General features: G+C 39.0%; 2 protein-coding genes across 2 annotated transcripts in view; one reads left to right on the forward strand and one right to left on the reverse strand.

Moving 5' to 3' along the window:
- The window catches only part of LOC129732652 (6-phosphofructo-2-kinase/fructose-2,6-bisphosphatase 1-like), a 154127-nt gene that overhangs the window by 41481 nt on the left and 87688 nt on the right, over positions 1-24958 (forward strand). Inside the window, exon 2 of the mRNA XM_055693706.1 lies at positions 3480-3500. Within this exon, the coding sequence (XP_055549681.1) occupies positions 3480-3500 (21 nt within the window). The remainder of the gene's footprint in view (positions 1-3479; positions 3501-24958) is intronic.
- LOC129732651 (alpha-N-acetylgalactosaminidase) overlaps positions 1-24958 on the reverse strand; it is a 104020-nt gene that overhangs the window by 31641 nt on the left and 47421 nt on the right. Inside the window, exon 2 of the mRNA XM_055693704.1 lies at positions 14293-14316. Coding sequence (XP_055549679.1) covers positions 14293-14299 — 7 coding nt within the window. The 5' untranslated portion in view covers positions 14300-14316. The remainder of the gene's footprint in view (positions 1-14292; positions 14317-24958) is intronic.

Consider the following 24958-nt stretch of genomic DNA (forward strand, 5'->3'; position numbering starts at 1 on the left):
GCTTCACACTCCAGTCGCTTGACAGCTACTTTACAGATTAAAGCTTGCTACCGGTCTTCACGCCTGTTAAAAAACGCTCAGTCCTATTCAATATAATAGGACACACAATCGGGCACCGATATAAAGTTAGTTTTAATCGCAGATGGTTTAGTTGGACAACGTTTGAATTCGTCTTCTCCACAACCGCGAAGCCACACAACTTGTCTGTGGTCATGGTGTGAATAGCCGATTAATTCGGGCGATAATTGTTTGATTGTATCAATTCCGAATTTGACAATCTTCTGCCGAAGCAAAGTAGAGCCACTTATGCAATGTATCTCCGTTACGCTGCGTTCAAGACTAGCCCACCCCGAGTTTAATTTTCCCAAACGTTAACTGAATTCATAATGATTACTCATTTTGTTCCACTTTGCTGCGCAACAGCACTTCACAGGGCTACCTTTCTTGTACTCTGGCCTTCTTCTGCTATTTACTTTTGTTCGATTGTTTATCGTTATTAAGTTATTATTATTGCTAAACAAATTTGCAATATTATCGCTGCTGTTCATTTCCCAGCTGTTTGAAAATTAATCAATAAATTTATTTATTTTAAATTTACTTCTATCTAATTTTATCTTTTGATGTTTTGAATTGTCTGACTTATTACATAAGCTTCAAAATGTTAAAAATGCACTATTTGAAAAATTGGATTTTTGTAAATTCGTTTTATTGTTTCCACGTTTTTTTGCAGTGCATATTTTTCACCAGAACTGTGATTTTACTATTTGAAATTTCTCTGTTAACACCATTTTTATCAAACGCATCATCTTTTCAGAAAGCAATCGTGACATTAAAATCAAACAACTGCGGAAATGTTCAAATAGCTGGAGGTTGAAGATGTTTTATTCATATAGAATATTGGGGAAAATAAATATATGGTGTTTCTTAAAATATTTGAAGTAATATCCAACAAATTTACTCGATGTGTACTCACTCCATTTTTAGCAATGACATCTCGAGACGACGCCGGACGCTAGAACATGCCTTTCGAACGTAGTCCTCTGGCATCGACCGCCATGTGCGCACGAAGATAGACTTTAGGGTGTTCACACTGGCGTGTGATGTTTTGCAGGCTCTTGCTTCAACATACGCCCAAAGTGAATAATTCATCGGATTAAGGTCTGGACTGCTAGGAGGTCACAAATCTTTCGCTTAAAACTTCAAATTTTCCATCGGCCAGTGTTGGGTTCGATTAGACGTATGACATGGCGCTCCATCTTGATGTGGTACATCGTATTGATGCTCAGAGAAGTTGGCCTTCACCCAGGGAAGCACTAGGTTCTTCAAAATACCGATTAAGTGAAGTTTCACTCTAGCTCTGGAGGGTGCGTGCAAGTCTTCTTTGATGATTCTTCGCATAGATTCCTCAGAAATGTTAGCATTTTTTAGCAAGAATCCTAATAAGAACGAACCGGGTTGAAAGCAATCTGTGCACGGACCGATTTGATCGCGATTTGCCTACGTACAAACCGAGCATGTCCACTCCCCGGCTTTCGCTGGTCAGGGCCATCCTGTAGAGATCTCTTGATACGATAAACTGTGGCCAAATAACATCCAACGGCCTCGGCAAACAGTGCTTTAAGCGTGGGTTGAGTTGTCAAAGAAATTAATTTGATCAACCAGATCATATTAAAAGAGCTAACACTATGTTTTTAATTATTCTGAAAATAAATTTATTATTCATAGCTACCATTTTCTATCGAAAATATGACCAACACATCCTCCTAATTTTTTTCTTTGAGAAATGTTAGTTATATGTGGTACAAGGGTTTCAACTTTAAACTTTGTTAATCAAGCCGGTTACAGATGATATATGCAGAACTGTGTAGAGATAATAGTGAAATAATAACTCACAGCAAACTGCATTTACGAGCAGTTACCGACACCGTAGACAGGTGTAATTATGTTATCATTCGTACATCTTGCACAAGAGAATCAACTTACTAAGCTAAGTTCGAATGTCATAACCCTCATGGGGGCGTATTATGAGAGGCAAAAAACAAAACTTGTTCGTAATAGTTCTTAATTCTTCATCATTAATTATTAACCGTTTCGATTATCTTTAATAATTTATAACGTACATTACAATACGACTCTACTGTAAGGTACCACATACGATCTGATGTCCACTGCTCCGGGTGCGAGGAAACTGATCCGGTGGCAGTGATAATTTAAATACAATGGTAAATAAAGTGGTTGATGCGGTTTCACTGCACACGATTCCCACCCAGCAATGATGAGAGACAGCCGATAGACCGCCGAACGGCTGTGGGGTCATACCTGTGTAGACATGTAGTCAACCATAAATCTATTGCTCACGCGCCACGTCAATTAAAAGGGTGCCTCCAGACAATGTTGTCGGTGTCCATCTCCATCCGTTTTGTGTTTTTATTGTTTAGTGCTGTGTGTGGCATCATTGGGATTGTCCGCGAAACAGTAAAATTTATTTGGCCAGTTAAACGATGATCGTCGGTGTTTTTCCTGCCAAAAACACGCTATCATGTGTGATCATGTTAGGAGCACGGAGCTGACACCAAGTGTTTCTTAGATATTTGTTCAAATGTGGCGGAAATTTATTCTTGAAGCAGCTAGATATCGCAGACTTTTTGCATCTTCGTTTCTCGAAAAGTTTTGTAGTCAGCTCATATTTAATTGTATGTTTGACGTTTTGTTAATGTTTACATCGCAAAGTTTCAATACGACGGTTCTACATTGAATCAAACAGCCCCGTTAGCTATTCCGATGTGGTCAAGCTGAAGGTTAACATAGGCTTCTTCTTCGCTGCAATCCGCTGCAATCCGCCCAAGCCCTCGCTCATGTATATTGAACGCAACATATAATAAGTATACTAATTATATATTTGTCCATGCAAAAGTCGAATCAATTTCCACCTCAGCCGCCCATCGCCGGTGGTGAACGCTGCGGGTTCGGGTTCTCGTCATTTAAACCCAAATAATTCCACGCCTGAAACAACAGATGAACCATTGATTGCCGGCTGCATCCAGTGTTGATCGTTTTTCTTTCTTTCGTCTTCGACCGTTTCGATTTATGCACCGACCGATTGGCATAGATTGATTGCAAATTGGCTCAATGGCAATAGGTGACATTGACCAGGGGATAACCATTGTTTTCAAGTGAGAGCGCTATAAGGCTTCGGTCCTTCAGTTGTCCAAGGAGCTCGTACAGTAAGGGAATCTCGAGTTCGAGGCTTCCCCCCTGCCGTCACGCGCAGATCCTCTCAGAACATGATTTGCATCAGTTTTTTTTTTTGTTTGATCGAGAGCGCCTTGGAGGGAGCTCGCTCTATAAATCTGCTAATTGAACGTTTTTATGTGTTTTGTTTAGGCGATTGGTTATACACAATTAGAAACAATTAGAAACTAATGTCATGGACTATCAGCAGGCTAAACTAACTGACTCTTTTCTTTTTGTAATTTCAGACAAAGGCGGTCTAAATGAAGGTAAGTTTTCGTTGTGGTGAAGGTGAAGGAGAAGTCATTAATTCGATAGAATAATTTTGAACGAATGCGTGCTTGCTACCTTTTGCTTCTTATAACCTTGTCCGTGTGCTCTAATCATGAGTAAATTATGGGACTGGTGGCAGCAGCTCTGGGTGGGAGTCCGGTACGATATTTAGCGGCATTTAAAACACCCAGCGTGCGTGCCCTTTGGCAAAACAGTAGTGATTGAGGGTTGTTACGGCCATCCGAAGGAGAACAATGAATCGTTCGTTGGTGGCTTTTTGCTAGCTATTTGCATCACTACCGTAACCGGTTTCGTGGCTGTTATTTTGTGGATGATATTTCTGCGGCATCAACGCGGGTTATTTTTGTTCTATGTAAATTAACATTAAATCCTCTCGCTATGAAGGCTTTAAAAAACAATCGTTGAATATTTAGCTATTATAAAACTGGTCGATAAAAGCGAAAAAAGTGCTGCCCTGGAGCTCGAAATAGCTGCCTTAGAAAAAATATTTTGGTGCCCCTAGCCCTCACAAAAACGCGTCAACTTACGTGAGAGTTCGCATAATAATTGCACGCTGGGTTCGTCGCTTCAACGTTATGTTTAAAAGATAACTCATTGTAATCTCTGAAAAAATGTAAGTGGCTGGGGGCACCAAAATTCACAGGAATGGATAAAAAATTATAATCTGACATTTTTTTTCGGTTTGAGCTTTAGGGCCACACCTGTGTTGACCAGTGTAATTAATGAATCATTAATAATAAAATTTCACATCTTTGAGTTGCCTCTCATTGGTTTCTCTTGGTTCTGTTTTTACGAACAGAGACATCAATCACAACGGTATGCCATCCGCGTAGAGTTTTTTGTTGTTGAAATATTGCGTATTGTCCGAACGAATCAAGACAAAATAAAATAAAATACCTAAAACAATAAATCTACTTAAATACAACGAATCTTCGGTTAAGTTTTATTTATTTATTTTTTATTTAGCTCGTGTTCAATGAATTCCGATATAATTTCAAAATTCCATAAAAATATAGGATCATACAGATACAGACATACAGTTTCAGAGTATTAAATAGTTGAGTGATTTCAAGCATAAACCTTAAATAACCCTAAACCGTTTATTCCGTTGCTTCTGTAATTCCTTCGAGGCAGCCTCTCCTAAAAACTGTTTCAGAAGTTGAGTGTAGAAGTTATAGTGTTATTATCAGTTGAGTTTATCAACAGAAGATGTTGAATTGCCCAATAAACAAATTTGTTTATTTACAGCTTATGGAGCGCTTATGGCTTAATAAGCTGTTACACAACAGAATTGCTGTTGGTTCTAGTTTATTTCAAACACAGCAAATCGGACTACTAGGTGATGTTGTTAGGAGGCATTGTCAGATTCTGTAGGCGACACCATGACAACAGATTCTCAGTGAGTTCTGATGAAAATTGATTTCTGAATTTTCCTTTTTTAAAAACGATTTTTTTTAATCCCATATACAGAGTCCGGCAATCGAACATTACTGAGCAATTCCATAAAAAATGTTCCAATTTTATTCTTGTTGAATTCTCGCGTGAGTGTTCATTGTACACAGTGGTAGAAAATTCCGTCGCGGGTAAACTTGCTGTTTCGGGTTCCACGAAAGTACTCACTCTTCAATGGACAGAAAATGTCTTGACTAATCGAAACAAAATTGCGCGTCATTGAGGCTGAAATCTTGAGAAAAAAACCAATTTTTCCAGGTACTAACTAGTACATGCTTAGACAATTAGTAGCTTGATGCTACCATCACAGGCTCTTAAATATTGTGAACTCTCTCAACAATTACACAGTGTAACAATTTTTTTGCCTTGGCTTCTATGTATGATTTTTTGATGAAATTTGATGCAAAACCAAATAACCCCGAGTTTGAACATATCTCAACTTAAGGGGCAACAATGGCGCCATTTTGAATTTTTGAGAAATCGGAAATGTTCGATGTTTCGATTGTTTTAAAGCCAAATATCAAAATTCTAAGAGTTTGTCCACCTGTTAGCATCTTCTAACCCATCTTTAAAAAAAAAAAGATCTTAAATCGGACAAAAGCTGAGCTCAAAACGGTGATTCTGAAAATCCAACTCTTCTGCGTATGAGGACCAAGACGTGAAACAAATTAGACTTGCAAGACGATATAATACTGAACAACGCCGATATAATACGATATAATACTGAAAAACGCCGCAAAGCTCTATGTGCTTCGCAAAAGGTGCCGCGTAGCTGCCTGCAACCTTGAGGAACAGCATGACAGACGTCGTTGAAGAATGATGAGTAGAATATGAGTAGAATAGAAAAGTAATGGCCCTAGGTTGTTTCCTTGGGGGACACCGGAGTAGTTGCTGAATGGCGCAGACTCGGAAGTTCCTAGTTTGATGTTCAGTTGTAGGTTGGTCAATACGATTCTGTCCTATTAGTGACATTCGTTGCCACGCCTAGACGGTCCAGTTTTGCTAAAAGAGTATTCGATGATTAACTTTGTCGAATGCTGACTTTAGGTCGGCATCGATCTGAGCTCCCTGTTTCATTGACTTTAGACATACAGAAAAAACTGCACCAAATTTGCCGCTGTCGACCATGTTTGTCTTGAAATGATTTCGCTAACCAAAACAATTCATTGATGACATAGAACTCAAATAATTCAGATCCTACACTTAGCGAAGTCACCCACCCACCTGCGCGACCTAACGCGGGTAAACGAATACGAACTTGATCAACCAAAGCTTCTGATCGGGCTTGACAATCAACCACTCAAACTTTGCGAAAGGGGTGGAAAATGAGCCTATTGGGGCCAAAAGCCGTTTAGGATGGAATATCGCTTTAAACGAAAAGCTAGAGTCTTAAGAAGACAAACGCGCGAATCGAATCCTCTGTGAGACGACACGACGAACGATGGACGTGATGCTCTGGAATGAGGACAACCCAGTCTTCCCCGACAGCTCTCCAATGGCTGTTGTCACTGCTGCCAAACGTGTGCGGGACCAGATTGCAGACTATCAACGCAAAGGCTATGCGCACAAACCCACCCGCACTGCACTGACTTCCGTTGACGCTAGTCATGTCTTGTACCTTTCGTTAGGTGCCGTAACCAGTCCAAAGAAGCCCGACAAGGCTAGGCTAATTTTTTCCTTCAATTCCAAGCTTCTTAAAGACCAGCTCTACTGATTACACTACCGAAAGTCCTTTGTCACTTTCTAGAATTTTCCATCACTATTTGCGGAGATTTTATGGGGATGTTTCACCAGATTAGAATACTGCCGGTCTCAACGGTTTACATTCCGTGATAAACCCACCGAAGTCACCTTCAGGTCGACCTGCTCTCCAGCCTCGGTCCGATACGTGGAATACCGAAATGACCAGGAGTTTTCCACGGAATTTTCCCGAGCTGCTGCGGCAATTATCGATATTTACTACGTGGTGACCTCCCAGTTGGTCTCGAGGTACGATGCTAGTCTAACAAGCCAGTTGTCGTGGGTTCGAGTCTCGGCTCGGGAGGTACTGTTAGTGTCAGTAACATCGTAGCGCTAGCCCCGCAATTGTCCTGTACACTAAGCGAGTTCCGAATTGGAATGTAGCACCAAGGCTTTGCTTTGCTTTGCTTTACTACGTGGAAGACTATTTGGACAGCTCCAGAACAATCGACGAAACGATAAACGTGATGAATAAGGTGAAGATGCTGCACAATAATAGCGGTTTCACTATGCGGCACTTTCTGTCCAACAAAGTGGAGGTTTCAGTGAGGAATCAGTGAAGTTGCCGAGAAGATAGCAAACATTTGTCGCTGGAAAGAGGAGGAGAATTCGAGTCGATACTGGAGATGAAATGGCTGCACGGTGTAGAAGTGTTCACCTATTCTTTCATGATTCATGAAGAGGTTATGAAAAGCTGCATTTGGTACCGCGTTGTTAAAGCTGCTCCAAGCCCTCTGTCACAGCTACTCTGCTCGAGTTGCGTCCAACCCCTTTTATTCATGTCTCCATATATGTGGAACTGGATCATTTTGGACCAGTTTACGCTAAAGTCGGTAGGAGTCTCGCCAAACGGTGTTTCACCCAATTCACCTGCCTCGCGATTAGGGCAATACATATGGAAGTGGTACACTCTCTCTTCACGGAATCATGCCTAATGGCTGTGTGCCGCTTTGTGTCTCGCCGTGAACTTCCGAGAGAATTTTACATGTACAACGCCACATGTTTCCAAGACGCTAGTCGGGAGTTCGGGAAACTCACATTCATACCTCTCAAGTCGGCCGATCAAGAGGCACTTACGCCAAGTCATTTTTGCTCGGCAGTTCCTCCGGTGTCAAAATACTTCCCACGGCACCAGCAGACAATCAATCCATGTTCAGAAGTAACTGGATACAGTCTTAGTGTATCTGTGACGAGTTCTGGCGACGATGGGTGAAGGAATACCCACTAGTCAGCACTCCTAGGTGTAAATGGTTCATGGAGTCTGAGAATCTGGCAGTTGGTAATCCAGCGTTGCTGGTTGGTGCGTCGGCAAGAAACCAACGGCTACGAGGGCGAATCGAGAAAGTATTACCGGGGAAAGACGGTTGAGTTAATCGGGGTTATTCGCGTTTGCTATCGAGATTTGGAGAAATCCGTCAAATCCCACAACTTCATCAGTTTTTTAACAGTAAAAAAGCTTAGGGTGTCGGGCTCGCACTCCTTTTTTCCTAATAGAATACACTACACTTTACGAGAATATAGAGAGCTCAAAAAACAGTTAACGTTTATTGGTAGCAGTCGCTTAATTTATTTCAAAGCACACTTCTGCGTGATTCTCCTGACAACCGCACGGTGCTCCCGCAGACCGTTATTATAAAAAAATGCACCAAAGAATCTGAGTACACCATTCCATTCGTTATGACGTCCAGAATCTATGGTCAAAATTTCAAAATCATCGTACGGTACATTTTTGAGTAATGCCCTTTTGAAGGTCGTAAAGTACAAAACCGTGATATAAAAACAACGAAAAATCTGTTGAGAAGCACGTTATTAACCACCATTCTATGAAATAACTTCAAAAATAGTTTCTACGCATTCCAAGTATTATATTTCAAAACATTAGTAGTTGGTGAAAAGATTTATTGGAATATCCCACAGTGCACAGTGGTCTAAATTCGAAAAATTGTGATCGCTTCAGATTTGACTGTGAAAAATTGATTTTATGTACTCAATGTCTTCAGTCAAATTGTTTTATGGAACAAGGCCTTACTTTTGGCGTTTTTGGTTTTTCGATTTATCCACCTAACAGTTAGATAAAAGAAATATTTTTTCTAATTTTCAATATACCAGACTGCTTCCTTCAGCAAAGTTGTGGAAAAGTTTGAAAGAAAAACAATTGCTGAATATTGCGATGTCCTATCTGTACGTTGGACTCGACAAAATAGAGTTTTTTGTGGAACTCCCCTTCTTAAAATCAATTTTTAGTCTATAATTTTGTCTGTAATTTGGTACTTTTTGGTACGGTTTTGTACTTTACGACCTTCAAAAGGGCATTACTCAAAAATGTACCGTACGATGATTTTGAAATTTTGACCATAGATTCTGGACGTTATAACGAATGGAATGGTGTACTTAGATTCTTTGGTGCGTTTTTTTTATAATAACGGTCTGTGGGAGCACACCGGCCTTAAGATTTAATAATCATCCAGTTTCTAGCAAAATGATAATCTTTGAACAACAAATATGTGAGGCAAAAATTTGCCTTGAACATGTTTTCCAAGAATCAATAGTATCTCTAATATCTAACAACCAAGCGTGGGTTCCCTCTTAAACAAACAACTATCGCTGAAAAATCAAACTCGTGAATACTGTTTGTTCAGTAAAACATTTTCCCAAACGTACGTCACGGCTTGCAAATTCTCCCGAGGCTAAAACAAACAACAGTAACCTTATGATTAACCGCTATCGTGTGCTTCTGGCCAGGAGATGATAAATAAATTACATGTTGTGTATTATCTAACACACGCTTGAATTATGATAGCTGTTATTATCGCTTCTGTTGTAGTCCTCTAGACGGGATCGAATATTGATGGGAGATGTATTCCGTAATTAAAATAAATATTTTGTTATAGTTTTTAGCAATTGTAGTTCGAATATCGACACTGTGCTAACAAACTATGTTTTATCAATAAGTTAACATAAACTCAAATTCCACGAGACGCGAAAATTTGTTCCATTCGTTCCACACCTTTCTCAGAATTCAGATCAGGAACAAATGCTTTGCCTATATGTGTCATTTTTTGTTTATCACACTTCCATCTAGCACCAATGCCGGAGGTGATCATTTGGCACCGAGAGCCTGTGAAATATTGCTGCTCACAGTCACTCCTAGATGTCAGCCAGGTTTGCCATAACAAATTGTGAACGACTTAATGATAGAGCGAAAAACAAATTCGATCAGCCGTCGGGGATGTGAAAAAGTTAACAACTACAACAATGTAAAACGTTAACATAATATTTAGCTTGAAACATTTAAACATTTCAAAAAAATGACTTCTCGTTAATTAGCGTATTAAATATTCTAACATTATGCATCCGGCTTATTACTTGTTTATTTAATTAAATTTGCTTAAACGGCCCATTACTAAACCATTCGGTTGTTGTTTTATTGCAAGAATAATCCCACCAGAGTAATTTATTTCACGCTCCTTAACCCGGAGTGATTCTCACAGTACTCTACAGTATTTCCTACTCTGTGAAATGGTAATTTTATTCAAACCTTTAGAACAATCGATAATTACAAACCTGTATTTTCAATCATTTCCAATGATGAATCATAACATCCACACCCGTCGATGTCGATGTGATACACGCGTTTGGATGATCGGTATCGGCGTTACATAACCGCGAAAGTGCGACAAATGCTACATGTATAGCTAAGTAACCGCACACTTTTTACCGCGGGCAGCCACCGATTACCGCATAAACCACCAGCCACAACAGGTGTATTCGCTACACATTTCCATTTCTTCATAACAGACTGGACAAATGGCGCTATAAAAGTCACACGCCGCCTTACTAACTTTATACGTCGTGTCGGTGGCCAAGGAGTTTCGCTCTGCTGGACTGCAAACGTTTGAACCCACTGGCACATTGTTGACTCTGAAGGAAGTAAAACATTGAAATGCTTCATTAACAATAACCGAAGCAACAAATTGATGATGGTCCGTACTGTCTTGCTGTCAGTTTTGTGCGGCACTAGCGCTGATAGGTTGCCCATAAATAAATAAATTATCGTGGAAGCGTGTGCAATTTCATATCAAACTTCGTTCCGATATGTGGACCGCTGCAGATATCGATTGCAGGTTAGTACGTTGCTAGGAAATGTCACGATTATCAACGGTTCATCACGCGATTAATATGATAGCCACAATAGCAATGAAGCATTTGAATGCACTGTATTGTAGTGCGGAAACAAAAACAAAAACTGCTCGATAAGTGACAGCTTTTGTGATTCTATCTTGTTCACAGTAAGTTTTTATAGTTTTCCTAATATTTTTACCCGAAACCAATTTTGTATCACTTCAACGGAATTAGGGGTCTGTTGTAACTGTGTCTTACAACGTATTTCCATATTTGTTTAATCACTCACTGTCGAAAGCAACTGATAATGTAAGTGTTTCTCGTCTTCCAATAAGAAAAAGTTAACACTACAGCGTTTTTCTGCACGGTGGCTATTCGACTGCGAAAGCAGTGGTGCTGGTGAGTAGTTAATTGTTAAATTTATTACCCCTTTTCGGAATGCACACTCAATTGCTTTTAATTTCACTGAAGCATCTTCCAGTAGATCGCAGACAGTAAAATATCTTTTTATTGCATTATACGAATGTTACTTTAAACATGAAGATAAAACGAATAATACAAAAACTGATTGAGCCAAACGAATTATGATGTCTTCTACTGTGATGGCTCGTTCATGCTGGTGATTTATAGTATTTTTTGCGACGACACGTTTTGAATAGCATCCAAATACGTCGTGTATATCTGAATGTTGTTTAGTTAAAAAAATAAACTGGCATTTATCGATTTTATTAGCAATAGATTGAATCCATTGATCTTTTCGATGGAATGACTAAAAACTACCAAAGAGTTCCTAGGTTTAGTTTTGCAGGCAACCACTTTGCGAGACGAAAGGAAGCGCTGTCGTAATTCTGTCCGACCCACTGCGAAACGATGCAATCAGGCCATTTCGTTGTTCCGCTCAAGTGTGGGAATATTTGCCGCACAATGTCAACACGGTCAGCAGCGGCGGTGGTGGCGGCGAACCACACGTCATTTTGTGGTACAGCATAGACCAATTTCGAAATGAAGGTCTGGCTTTTGCGCGACGACGACCGACGCGAACCGGACTTCTATTGAGTTGCGTTCTGCGGCACGCTCTTGGCTGCACTTGGTGCTGCAAACTACTTCATTCCGTAATGTTCCGAGTAGAACAATTAGCCATTCGAGGCTTAGGAGAGTACCGAACTGGGCGCGATCTTGGTTATAAGTTTTTTGATGTGAAATGGCAGCATTGTGATGTCGTATTCTCATTTTCAATTAAAATCATGAAATAGTTTGTTCATGTGCACGCACACAGTTAACCAAACATGAGCACAATATGTCACATTTTTACTACACGTTAACAGTCGCGAATCATTACGTAGCAAAGCTATTTGATCCGAGTGACGGGATTATTGAACCCAACACGTACCAACGTTGGTTTGTGTTTACAATTGCGTTTGTGACAGGATGGAGTGTGTTTTGTACTGTGGTTTGACCAATCTTCCGATGAATGCTTTACGATCGGCCAGGAAAGGTTGAACGGGCGCAATTGTGAAAGCATTATTTCTCAATTATGTACACTGTTACATCTACGTCTGGTAAGAAAAGTTGTAAATCCATTCCCCCATCTAGGCAATTTTTTTAGATAGTAAATTCGTAAGATGAATCTAGAGGGTTGTTCCTAAACTGCGTGGTCATAATTTGATCAATTATTATAGTCCAATTACTCCTCCGGGGCTATTCGTGTTTTTATTTAGGTTAAATCCTGTAATTATGATTAAATGTTTAGTGTAATAAGCCACTCGTCTATACTTCATATGTGAGATTACTCCACTGTTTAATAAAAACTCTCTCAAAATAATCACCAGTACCTTCTTCTGATGATCTTCAGGAAGTTTCGTTCTAATTTTTAATAAGAGCTATTAATGAAAATGTGATGTACTTGCAAAAAAAATAATTGTCTGAAGATTGCAGGACATTAAAGTATTTTTTTACTCGGGGGATACTGGCCGTGTAAAAAACATGAATAAAAAAAAACGACGCAAAAACCCGCATTACTTGGAAAAACGTCGTAAAAATGAGGTAAAATCCGTGTAAAATTAAACTGTATAAAACCCCTTTTTTCCTGTGTGGGCTCATCACTGCGACCAGGGATTAGATCTATTGTGACATTGCCCAGATGTTTTCTGTACTCCGTATTTCTCCGCACGCTTGTCATTCCGTGCTTAGGTGTAAGTTTTACCGTTCCTTTCCCAGTTTTACCGTTTCAAGCTTACTGCTCTACTATACCGAGCCTCTGTCCATCCTAACAATATCGCTTAATTACAATCCCCTGAAGAGAACCTTCATACGTTACTCACACCAGTTTTATTATGATAGGGGCTTATTTTTGTTAGAAGGAGGGTCAACAGGGGTACTGTAGAATTCAGATTGAAGGAAGGGTACTTGGTGGGGAGCCTGAGAATAAACTCATGCTAAAATTTCTATGACAACCAAATGGTCTGATTCTACTAAGTTTCGAACCCACGACCACTCGCTTACCAAAGCGAACATTGTAACCTTGCGGTTACGGAGTTCCACTCACACCTTACTATAGTTTGCTACTGTTACTAACTGTAACTGTTTTACGCGTTTTTTCATCACTAGCGGACCACTTTTTATTTTATTCACTAAACAAAATCACTCACTACACTAAGAATACTTTAATCTTTGAAATGTTCACCACAAATTTTCAAAAACAAGCTTGAATGAGTGGAAATATATGAGATGAATTTCTACAATTCCTAAATTTCAACTGTGTGTATTTTCATCTGTTTTACTGCGTTGAAGAAAACAAAAGTTGCCAAATCAGTTTCTGTTAATACGAAAAGATCATACTGAAAATGTTAAATCATTCCGACATCATTGACATAAAACGACAGCATTGCAGTGGTTACCTAGGTTACCAGTTTTGCAGTATTCAAACAGGTTTTCTTTCCCTTAGTTAAGTCCGATCGAGCGGTAGCAAGTAAGGACAGCATACACTTGGACAATAAAAGGCCAAAGGCCGCGAGTGTGTGTTGTTAAAAAAAATAGACCATTTTTTGATTCTGCCATTCGTTATTCTGCCTTATGAAATATTCTGCCTTTCGTAATTCTGCTTTTCGTGATTCTGCCTTTCGTGATTCTGCCTTTTGATTTTCTGCCTTTCGTAGAAGACCCAACTAAAAATGTCCCCGTTAAGATCCTTTGGCGCGTTTTTTATACTAACGATTAATCGCTTTCTTACAAGCAACACAGACTTATTTTACCCTCGGTCATTTTCTTAATTATCTCGTGGTCGACCGCCTAAAAGCACAGGCCTTTTATCCACGCCACAGCTTGTAGAGAAGCTCCACTTACTGAATTCATGGTCAATCGAGTTGTTCGATAGCCGAAAACCGAAGACTGTGTGACACTGACTGTGTCAGTTGTAAAACGAGTTTACAATCAGCCTGTTCTTGACATACTTACGCTGCATGCTGGGTGCGGTTTTACCTGGAAAGATAAAAACAAGTAAAATAGATCAGCGATGGTCAGCATTGAAAAGGATGTCAATTTGAATTAAATGAATTAAAGTTGCTTGATTCAATGCAATTAATATAAGCCTCGCTTCCATCGGTAATCTGTGAAGTAATAATAGTATAAAAAGCTAACCACCAGTTCGAGCGATATTGAAAGCCTAAAATAAGTAGAATTGTAAAAATATTATTACATATATATTTCTCCTTTGTGTGGTCCAGTCCAGGCGGGGTTCTTCATTAAAACGTAATTTTGCTCCAGGGTGTATAATCAACAAACGGCAACAGCAATGCGTTCGCAGGTTAGCCTGCAGTCAAAGCGGAAAGTGTTACTTCTAATCAAACAGTAAACCTGTACTTAACTTTCAATTCTGTTTCCACTCATTTACTGTTTTTTGCTGTACCTTTCGCCAAAGTGCGCCGCAGTGCGTTTTATCGGTATCAGTGGTTTTTTTGCCCGATCGATTGACGCCGCGCAGAAAGTGAGGAGTTAAAAAAAATTGGTCAATAATTCCGGTGTAATCTTATTCAATTTGAATTAGATAATTATATTCAGATATAATAACAGGTAACATTGTATCATTCAATTGGTTGAAGAAAAAAAGCATACCGCGCAATCGCAGCCACAGATTCTCAATTGATGCGGTAACAACACTCAATTTTTCTGTAACGTGATCGCAAACAAATCCGTTTCTTTCGTTTGAACTTAAAATAAGGGATTGGATAGTGCTACTCGATGGTGCCTAGATCGTACATATGAAAAAAGTAAAACCGGACTGATTCACTTTCTACGGCTGGAAACATAGAGCGAAAAAGTGAATTGCGAGCTTTCCCTTTCGTCTTTCGTGCATCGCGCTATCAGTGGATGATAAGTTCAGCGCATTGATGCGGCTAGGCTAAAGCGGTTAAACGAATGGAGAAAAAAACAGCTCTAAATGCCGATTTCACGGTCTTGTGGTTGTGCATCAATTTAAAAATTATAAAATTTGATCATCCTACGAAGAAGTTCTTGCTGAAGTGCCGATACTTTGACATCAACAACACGCTTTGCTCAGCGAACTTAAAAATATGCTACTGGCTAAGTGACGAAGCGTTTTTAAGTTTAAACGAGTGTAATGGCAGACAAAATTGTTAGACTTGGGACGTGAAAACCCTGAAACAATTATTCGAAACCTTTTTGCGCGCACGAAAACGTATAATATACCTCAAAAGGGCTTGTTTTCCCCGAAAATGAAAGAGTTGGCCATTTACATGAGAATGATGGGAATCACCGGGCAATGATTGGTGATTTTTATTAGATAAATGCGGAGAGTAAACGTTAATAATGTTCACTTGCAACAAAAACAAGATGATGCCCTCCGTTCAACATGTCAATACAGTATTATTTGGAAGTCGCGTTTTTGTCATTAGGCAAACTACAAAACTAAATAAAATCAACTCTTTTTTGTTCGCTGCACGAACAATGCCCTGATGAGTTTTAAAAACATTGTTTACGCATTAAGCAAAATCTCAGCTAGTCTTGAGGTACGATGCTGGTCTAACAAGCCAGTTGTCGTAGTCTCGGCTCGGGAGAGACTGTTGTTGTCAGTAGGATCGTAGCGCTAGCCCCGCAATTGTCCTGTACACTAAACAGTTGGCTGCGAAGTCTGTGAATAAGAAAAAAAAAACAGAAGGTCGAGTTCCGAATTGGAATGTAGCACCAAGGCTTTGCTTTTTACACATTAAGCATTTTTCAATACTCCATCATGTTCTGAAATTTTAAGTGTTCAAAATTTTATTGAACTCTTGGTTAAGAAACATTTCCGATAACATTTACTTTAAAAAATTATAGCACCATATTTGTGTACTTCGGATTAGTTTTTGGATAGTTCTGTGAACATATGTTCTTGGATAGTTCTGTGAACATATGTTTTTTTTTTTCATTTTGGGATTTATTATTCAACATTTGGAAGCTTAAAAAAGTTGAAAAATTAAACGAATTTGGAGTAAAAATAACTAATTAGATCATCTAATTTTTGACATTTTAATAATATTTTTATTGGAATTGAATTTTACGAATAATATGGATGGGTAACACTTAAGACGTTTCTTTATATAGCTATATTTTCGTCAAGTGTAGATTGTTACAAAAGCATATTTGAAGAAATGAATTTCAATTGAATGAAAAAATGTGTTTTATAATTTCAGTGTGCTTTTATGAAAATATATATTTAATTTCTTACGCTTATGTGGTTAGTAGTGAAAAACAACGAAACCGCCCCACACTAGTAAAATCAATGTTTGATTGTGCCAATTAGGTGCGAACTCAATTATGGTGCAACAGAGAAAAAAAAACCTTTCAACGATAAATGCCGCCATGCGAAAATGGCAGCATCAAACCAATTGTCAAACCAACTACTTTTTATTATTTTTTCAGAGATGGTGAAAAAATGTAAACAGCGTCAGATTAGGTACCTACACAAATAACAGTAAATGTATGGGATCGGAACAATGAGATCTTTTTCTGGTTGACGCGGTGGTCATCAATACGGGGAGCGTAAAATAGGTATTTTCCCTTGGTTTTTCAAAATACTAACCCATGGTCACTATTGTCGTTAATGCTGTACGACGTAGAGAAAAAATCCTTTGTTTGATCAACACATGTGTAGGTATACCTATATCCTGGATATAGCCTGCCAGGACTTTCTCCAGAAAACCTTGTACGTGCCGTCGGCACGGAATTACAACTCGAGACTTGAGCGGTAGATTAAACTTACTTTATTTACACAAAAGCTTAAATAGTACCCTACAGGTAACTCAGAGCGAAAGGCTTTTCCCCTTCGATCCGGTCACCACATACCTAGTTGTTCTATACTGGCTTATGGCATTTCTTGGCCTGTCTCTTTCTCATGCTTAACTTTTAGTTCATTTTGGGCATTCTGATTGAGAGCGCCATAACATGTGTTTCCAAACACGTGCGCTAGCGTGAGCGCAAAGAACCCGCGCGTGAGCATGGGCGACGCTGAGCGACGCTACCGTTTGTCGAGTTCTTTTCTGTTTATTCAATGCCTCGGTGGCTTTAGTGACTATTCATCGCGGAAGGGAAAGTGTTTTCGCCAACGTTTGCATAGCAAAACCGTTCGCGGTCTTTCTTCAAGATTTCCTGTTTTCTTTTACAAAAATGGTCTTGTTTTTAGTGGGCAATGGCAGATGGCCATGTCCCGGTTTTACACTCTACCTGTTTTCATTTCATACAGCAGAAGGCTTACTTTCTTCCGGGCTAAGCAAAAATGTACCGTATGACAAAATTCTGCGTGACGGAACATAAGGTATCTTCTGCGCGGGGTGTGACGTCACACACATCAGGTGTTGATTGAACTGTTTACGGTTAATACTAAGCATCTATTGAAACCTGCCTAGACAGTATCATGACCAAATTGTGTGCGATTTCTCATGATTTTCGACCATCAGAGCAATTAGCTCTGAATGGGATTGAGTTGGTTACTTAATATGGACCGTAATGTATAATGCTTTTGGTTACTAAATATGGACCGGATGATGCTTTTTTACGAGAGGCGTTTCGATTGCAATAATTGTGTTGTTTGTTGTTACATATTTCATGGTGATGCATGCCTGTGGAAGTTATGGCAGTCAAGATAGTGAGTGTAATTGGTTCTTAACCCTTCAGTGCCCAAGCCCGCCTTTAGACGGGCTTTAGTAAAATCACTATAAATCTTCAATGAATACTTAAAAAATGTTTATGAAAATTTATACCGATTTTACCGTAGCCCGTCTAAAGGTGGGCTTGGGTACTAGAGGGTTAATAGCCTACATTTAGCATTTCAGGTCGGACTTGATTATCCGGAATTCGATTATCCATAATTAATTTTTATTGTTTGTTTTTAATTTTCATTTTGAAATTTTACATTTTACTATCTCATAGCATATTTGTTATCATTTTTATCAATTCTGGCGTATTAGGGACATGTCCGAGTGATTCGATTATTCGGAGTGAAATATTTTCCGATACTTCGCATAATCGAGTCCGACCTGTATCTAAACATATAAAAATGCAGCTCTGTCTGTCTGTCTGTCTAAACCGATCGGCGTGAAATTTTGTATATGGGGGTTTTAGGGGCCGAGAAAGGTGACTAAGATAGTTCGAGACCCCTCCCTCTTCTGGAAGGGAGGGTTCCTATACGAATGAAACACAAACTTATGCACATCTCGAAAACTAACCAAGCAAATAGAACCAAATTTGGCATGTGGACGTTTTTAGTAGTGTAATATGTCCACATTGGTTCGACACCCTTCTCTCTTCTGTAAGGGAGGGGTTCCATACAAATGAAACAAAAAAAAATATTGCACATCTCAAGAACTAACCAAGTAAATGGAACCAAATTTGGCGGGTGGATGATTTTTGTGGAAACAAATATATCCCTAATGGTTTGACACCCCTCCCTCTTTTATAACACAAATCTCGCACAGCTCGAGAGCCAATCAACCAAATACCACCAAATTTGGCATGTCAATGTTTTAAGAGGTAACAAGTGTGTCCATAATAGCCACCCCCTCCCTCTCCTATAAGGGAGTGGTTCCAAACAAATTTCCAAAATCCCAACACAAATTTCTGCACATATCAAAAACTAACCAAATAAATCAAACCAAATGTGGCAGGTGAATATTTTTAGGGATAACACATCCATAATGTTTCGACACCCCTACTTATTCTGGAAGGGAGGGGCTCCAAAAAAATGAAACACAAATTTGGCATGTGGAAGTTTTTGGGAGCAAAAAATATTTTTATGGTGGTTCGACACGCCCTCCCTCCACTTCTTGATGAAAGGGCTCTTATTCAAATCAAACACAAATTTCTATGGTGGTTTGCTACTCTCCTGGAACGAGAGGTAGGTTTCCCATACAAACTAAACAGATGTTTCAACCAGGTTTCCCGAAAAACAGCCTTAAATGATCGGATCGATACACAGAAGCCAAAATTCGACTCCAGACGCCATTGTTAAATTTAAGATGGCGACTTCCGGTGTCTGGAAAACAGCCAGAAATGACCAAATACTACCCAACATAGGTGTTTCTTTAACCAGAATGACGCTCAGAGGCCAGAATTTGTCTCCAAATGCCATTATGATCCAACATGGCGACTTCCGATTTCTGAAAAACAGCGGAAAATGACCAAATACTACCCAATATGGGTATTTTTTTAACAAAATGATGCTCAGAGGCCAGGAATTGCCTCCAAATGCTATTTTGCAATCCAAGATGCCAACTTCCGGTTTCTGGAGAATAGCCGAAAATGATCAAATACCACCCAATGTAAGTGTTTTTAACCAGAATGACGCTCAGAGGCCAGAAATTGTCTCCAAAGGCCATTTTGAACCCCAAGATGGTGACTTCCGGTTTCTGGAAAACATCCGAATATGACCAAATACCACCCAATATGGGTGTTCCTTTAAGGGACCATACTTAAATGACGTAGCATTTATGGGGGGAGGGGGGATATCATCATTTTGTGACAAGCTGTGACAAGGGGGGAGGGGGGGTTCTAGTAAAATCGACGTAGCATTCTTTTAAAGACTGATTTTTTTTGCAGGAAAAATGTATACTAGAAACACACTAAAACATTGCACAAAGTATTGCAGCGAGATCTGTCGAAATGTTTTTATCTGCACACATTGCACAAAGTATTGCAGCGAGATCTGTCGAAATGTTTTTATCTGTGGCATTCTGAGATCTTCTAAAAGCTCTGCTACATAAACAATCACTTGGATTTCCAAACACACAATCTGTTTTGAATACAAAAATCGTTGCTTTTTTGTGGCTTTTAATAGTGAAAATTACAAGATACTCGTTTCATTTCCGGAATAGTTTCTGTGTTTTCTGCAGACATGGATAACTAACTTGTTTAAGCACCTTTACTCCTTGTACCAAAACACAAGCCCTTCGAAGAAGAAGATGCAGTTACGAGTCTATAAGTTGTCAATAAATTGAATTAGACACGTTTTTTTCGATTATTTTTTAGTATGTATGTAACTACAGTCAGGTTTTTATTACACGGGGGATACTACCTCGTAATAAAAAACGCGTTAATTCGAAAATCCGCGTAAAAAAGGCACTAATTCAAAAATCCGCGTAAAAAAACCGCGTTAATTCAAAATTCTGCGTAAAAAAAAAACACGATAATTCAAAAATCCGCTTTAAGTGAACCAGCAAGAAGGGCTTTGAAAAAACCCGAGACGCTCTAAAACCAGTATTTTAAATTGTCCTCTTTGACGGTCATTCCGGATCTTTCGGAGGGCGTTGGGTATTTTCTGGACTAAGTCTTCTACTAGACACACACTTAAACGTTTCTGTTTCCAAACCCACGTTAATTCGAAAATTCACGAAAAAGTTTTTGAACCAGCGCGGTTTCGCGTAAAAAACCGCGTCAATTCAAAATTCCGCGTAAAAAACCTCGTAAAAAATCCGTGTATAAAAAACCGCGTAAAAAAACTTGTATTTCCGTACGTTTTTTTCAGAAGCGTAGAGGGGGGGGTAATCGAATGCAACGTTTTTTTTCAGGGGGGGGGTTAGGTTTTGTGACCAAATGCTACGAGGGGGGAGGGGGGTTTTAAAAATCATGAAAAAAAATGCTACGTCATTTAAGTATGTTCCCTAACCAGAATGACGCTCAGGGGCCAGAAAATGTCTTCCAATGTCATTTTTAAATCCGGTTTCTGAAAAACAGCGGAAAGTGACTAAATAACACCCAATATAGATGTTTCTTAAACCAGAATGACGCTCAGGGGCTCGAAATTATTTCCCAATGCCATTTTTTAATCCAAGATGGCGACTTCCGGTTTCTGAAAAACAGCCTAAAATGACCAAATACCACTCATGAGTATTCCTGGAACCAGAATGATGCAAGAAGTTAAAAATTGACCTCAAACACCATTTTGAATTGTAAGATGGCAACTTCTGGGAAGCAGCCTGACCCTGAACACCATTTTGAATTCATATATTGAATACCACCCAATACGGGTATGTACAGAATCCAAAAGTCGAGGATGTTGTCATTCTGATAAAACCAATCATTTCAAACGATTTGTCCTTTGACTCTGATCATATCCTATAACCGATTCGTCGTGGATTTGCAGACTATAAGCAAATCGCAAGGAATCAATGAATTTGGAATGTTGAAAATTATTTAATTAAACACAAAAATGGGCGGGACGAAATTTGTCGGGTCAGTTAGTATTTTATAAAATCAAAACGTGGTCTTATCGGCTCACCAATAACACGGTGCTACAAATGAAAAAAAAAATGCAAGAACTTTCAAGGGACCTAGTGTGGGTTGCAGGCAGAGATAACAGATGTGAAGATTTGTCTGAAAAGCGCACATTTTTTGTGTCTGTGTGCAGATTTTTATTGATTCGCAGATATTTACTGTTTTTTCATAATTTCAGTAGATTTCTGTCAGAGTTTCCTTATCTCCTTGCGCAGACTTTGGCCAGTATTCCTCCATCCCACATGAAAATCCCGCGGTTCCCGAGCGCCGCGTCGGTGATGGTTTCAGGGGCGTATTTAGGCGTGGGAAGCTGCCACTGGCGTTTATAGAGAAAAACTTGAAAATCAACACCGCGTACCATAAGATCAAAATTTTGGAGAAGTTTGTGGCCCCGATACTTCGGAACCTCTACGGAGAGGATCATTACGTCTTTCAACAGGACAGCGCACCGGTTCACTCGACGAATATCGTCCACGCGTGGTGTGGGGAGAACTTGACTGATTTTCTTGATGAGACTTTGTGGCATGGCATCCTAGCTTTCGGGACCTCAATCTCCTGAACTTTGGGTATAGTCGCACATGCTGGCCAAGCAGAGCGAACATAAAATGAGCACTACGGGCCATTTTAAGAAGCTAATTTCCAAGATCTGTAACGAGATGCCGATGAATCAAGTGCGTGTCGCGTTCGATTTTTTTGAGAAATGTCTCAAGCACTTCGTATAAAGGGTGTCCACGATGAAATTGCCACACACAAAATTGATTCGCAAAATTCGAGTTTTCATCCGATTGCCATCAAATTTTCAGGGATTGAAAAATAACTATTAAACTTCATTTTACCATTTTACTCGTATTTTATTTACAGTCCATACGCAAATGCCCGCACCTTGGCCTTAACCCCGGCCATTAGATTGTGCACAACCAGTGAATCAACCGTTTTTTGCATGTAAACCCATACTTTCTTCAATAAATTATTTATTCAATAACGCTCTCTTTGCGCTATGCTTTGCTTGTTGCGCGTTAAAAAATTAAAAAAAAAACATTATTTTGAATAACTGTGGTTGAATAGTTGTGTATTTTAATTATCTTCATAACAAATGTAATTTTGTATAAAATAAATAGCTTAAGACACATTCCAGCGTAATGCGACACCATGAGGAACCGACTTTGGCGTACATTTTAGCCTGTATATTGGAAATTAGCTTGAAGAGCATATGATTAAACAGGTCCTACACAATGCCAACTAAATGTACCTTTTTATGAAGGGTTGGTTTAGCAATTTAGATAGTTGTACCATATATTGCAACCCGATACATTTTGTAACGCAACACCATCGCTGAATTTCGCTTTTTCAACCTTTGATGGCATACATTCAGATATCAGCTCTGCCGTAAGCTCTTGGACCCTGGTTTCTTCTGGACATTTGTTTCGGAGACTAAATCTAACAAAATGACATATTACAAATTGTAATATGTCATTTTGTTGTATATTGTAATTTACAATATAGGAAATATTGAATTTTAAGCGAAATGTTCCCAAAATCTTTTCGGTATAACGATGGTGTCGCCTTACGCCAGCGGTTCTCAACCTTTTTTTGTCCGCGTACCCCTTGGCAATATTTTCCAAATTTATTGTACCCCCTGGCTTCTAATGTCCTTGCAGAGTGGGAGAAAGTAGTGGTAGATCACGTTGTGGTAGTCTAGTCCAGGTTTCAAATTGGACTATAGTTTGTTGTATTGCTACAGTCATGTTTTGAGAGCAGGTTTGAACAACAACTGAAGTATTATAAAAAAAACATTGCTTTGTCCACCATTACTGATTTTTCTTTCGCGTACCCCCTGAAGGCTCTCGCGTACCCCTAGGGGTACGCGTACCCCAGGTTGAGAACCGCTGCCTTACGCAAAACAGTCTCCTGCAAATGGTGTCGCGTTACGAAAATGATAGCTTCGTAAATGTGAGTATCCTGATTAGTTGTTAGTCATACTATCTTTGGCAAAGTTTCTGTTTAGGCTTATTTCAATAAGCTTACGGTATAACATTTACATTTCGTTTAAAATTACGCCGATAGAGGTGTTTCAGATTTATATTACTTTAACCCGTATCGTACTGGGAGTTTTCCTTCATAAAAAAGCTATATCTCATTCAGATCTTAACCTTATTTGATACAGTTTTCTTTAAAGTCAAAGGAAAACAAGTAGTTTATGCAAAGCTATCTCTTTGCATCCTCCACTTTTCGACTGGTAACAGTTAAGCAGTTTTTTTTGTAGCTATGCACGCCAATGCAGTACTCGAGATTGAATCCACTATTTAGTTTTTCTTCTTTATCGAAAAAGTTAGTATCGGTTTTTTTAGGCAAATGTCTTAAAAATGCACGAGACGTCGAGATACGGTTACATCTCAAAAAAATGAGTTTCTGAGATAAAAAACATTTTTCGATTCCAGAGAATTATTCTCTTTAAACAGTTTCCGAAGTCCAATTGAGCTGAAACTTTACAAGAAGACTTCTATCGCGAAGCCGAAGTTTTTAAGCCCTACCGGTAAATCCATTGGCACCCTAATGTATGTATACTTTGTTTTTTGAAGCTTTCCGTGTTGGTAATACTTTCCCGGATTGCAGTGAATTAAGCAAATTCATATAAAAAGTGTGATTTTGCGAAGCAGTTTGAAAAAGGTCGATGAATTTTTCTTCCGGTAAATTTTCTTCCGCTATTTCCAAGCCTGTACGGTAATGAAAAATGCCAAAACAAACCAAAACCATGTAAAGTAACACACACACACACACACACACACACACACACACACACAAAGTAAATTAAAGCAAAATATAGTTAAAACAAGTGGAATAGCAATAATAAAGCAAAGACAAGCAAAGCGAAACAAATCAACAACGAAAAAACAAAGCGTAACAAAGCAAGGCAATGAAAAGCAAGCAAAAATAAAATAAATTTGATTCTCTCTTCAAGGGGATTTCGACACGTTTTGTACACCAATTTTGGAATTTATGCTATGAATTTATATCGGTACTACTAATACTTTTTTAAGTGTTTAGCACACATCATGCAGAACTTTTTACAGATGAAGTTTCTAACGCGTTTTTTACACGGATTCCGGAAAATATTTCAGTGTATGATCAATATTGAAGATAGACACATATGATTCCCATTTGGTCGGTGTTAAGTCAGACCGGACCAAGTGACATTTTGATCATTTCGCGAAAAACGAGTTTGAAGTTTGTTGCTCTGGGAATTTTGAAGTTTTCAATATTTTTGCGCAGTTTTGATGTTATAACTTGGAGTAACTCTCTAACTGTATCATGCAATGTGACAAACAATTGAAAAAAAAGGAGTGCCGTGAGCTCAAAA

The sequence above is a fragment of the Wyeomyia smithii genome, chromosome 3 (genome assembly GCF_029784165.1).
Source record: "Wyeomyia smithii strain HCP4-BCI-WySm-NY-G18 chromosome 3, ASM2978416v1, whole genome shotgun sequence".
NCBI lineage: Eukaryota > Metazoa > Arthropoda > Insecta > Diptera > Culicidae > Wyeomyia > Wyeomyia smithii.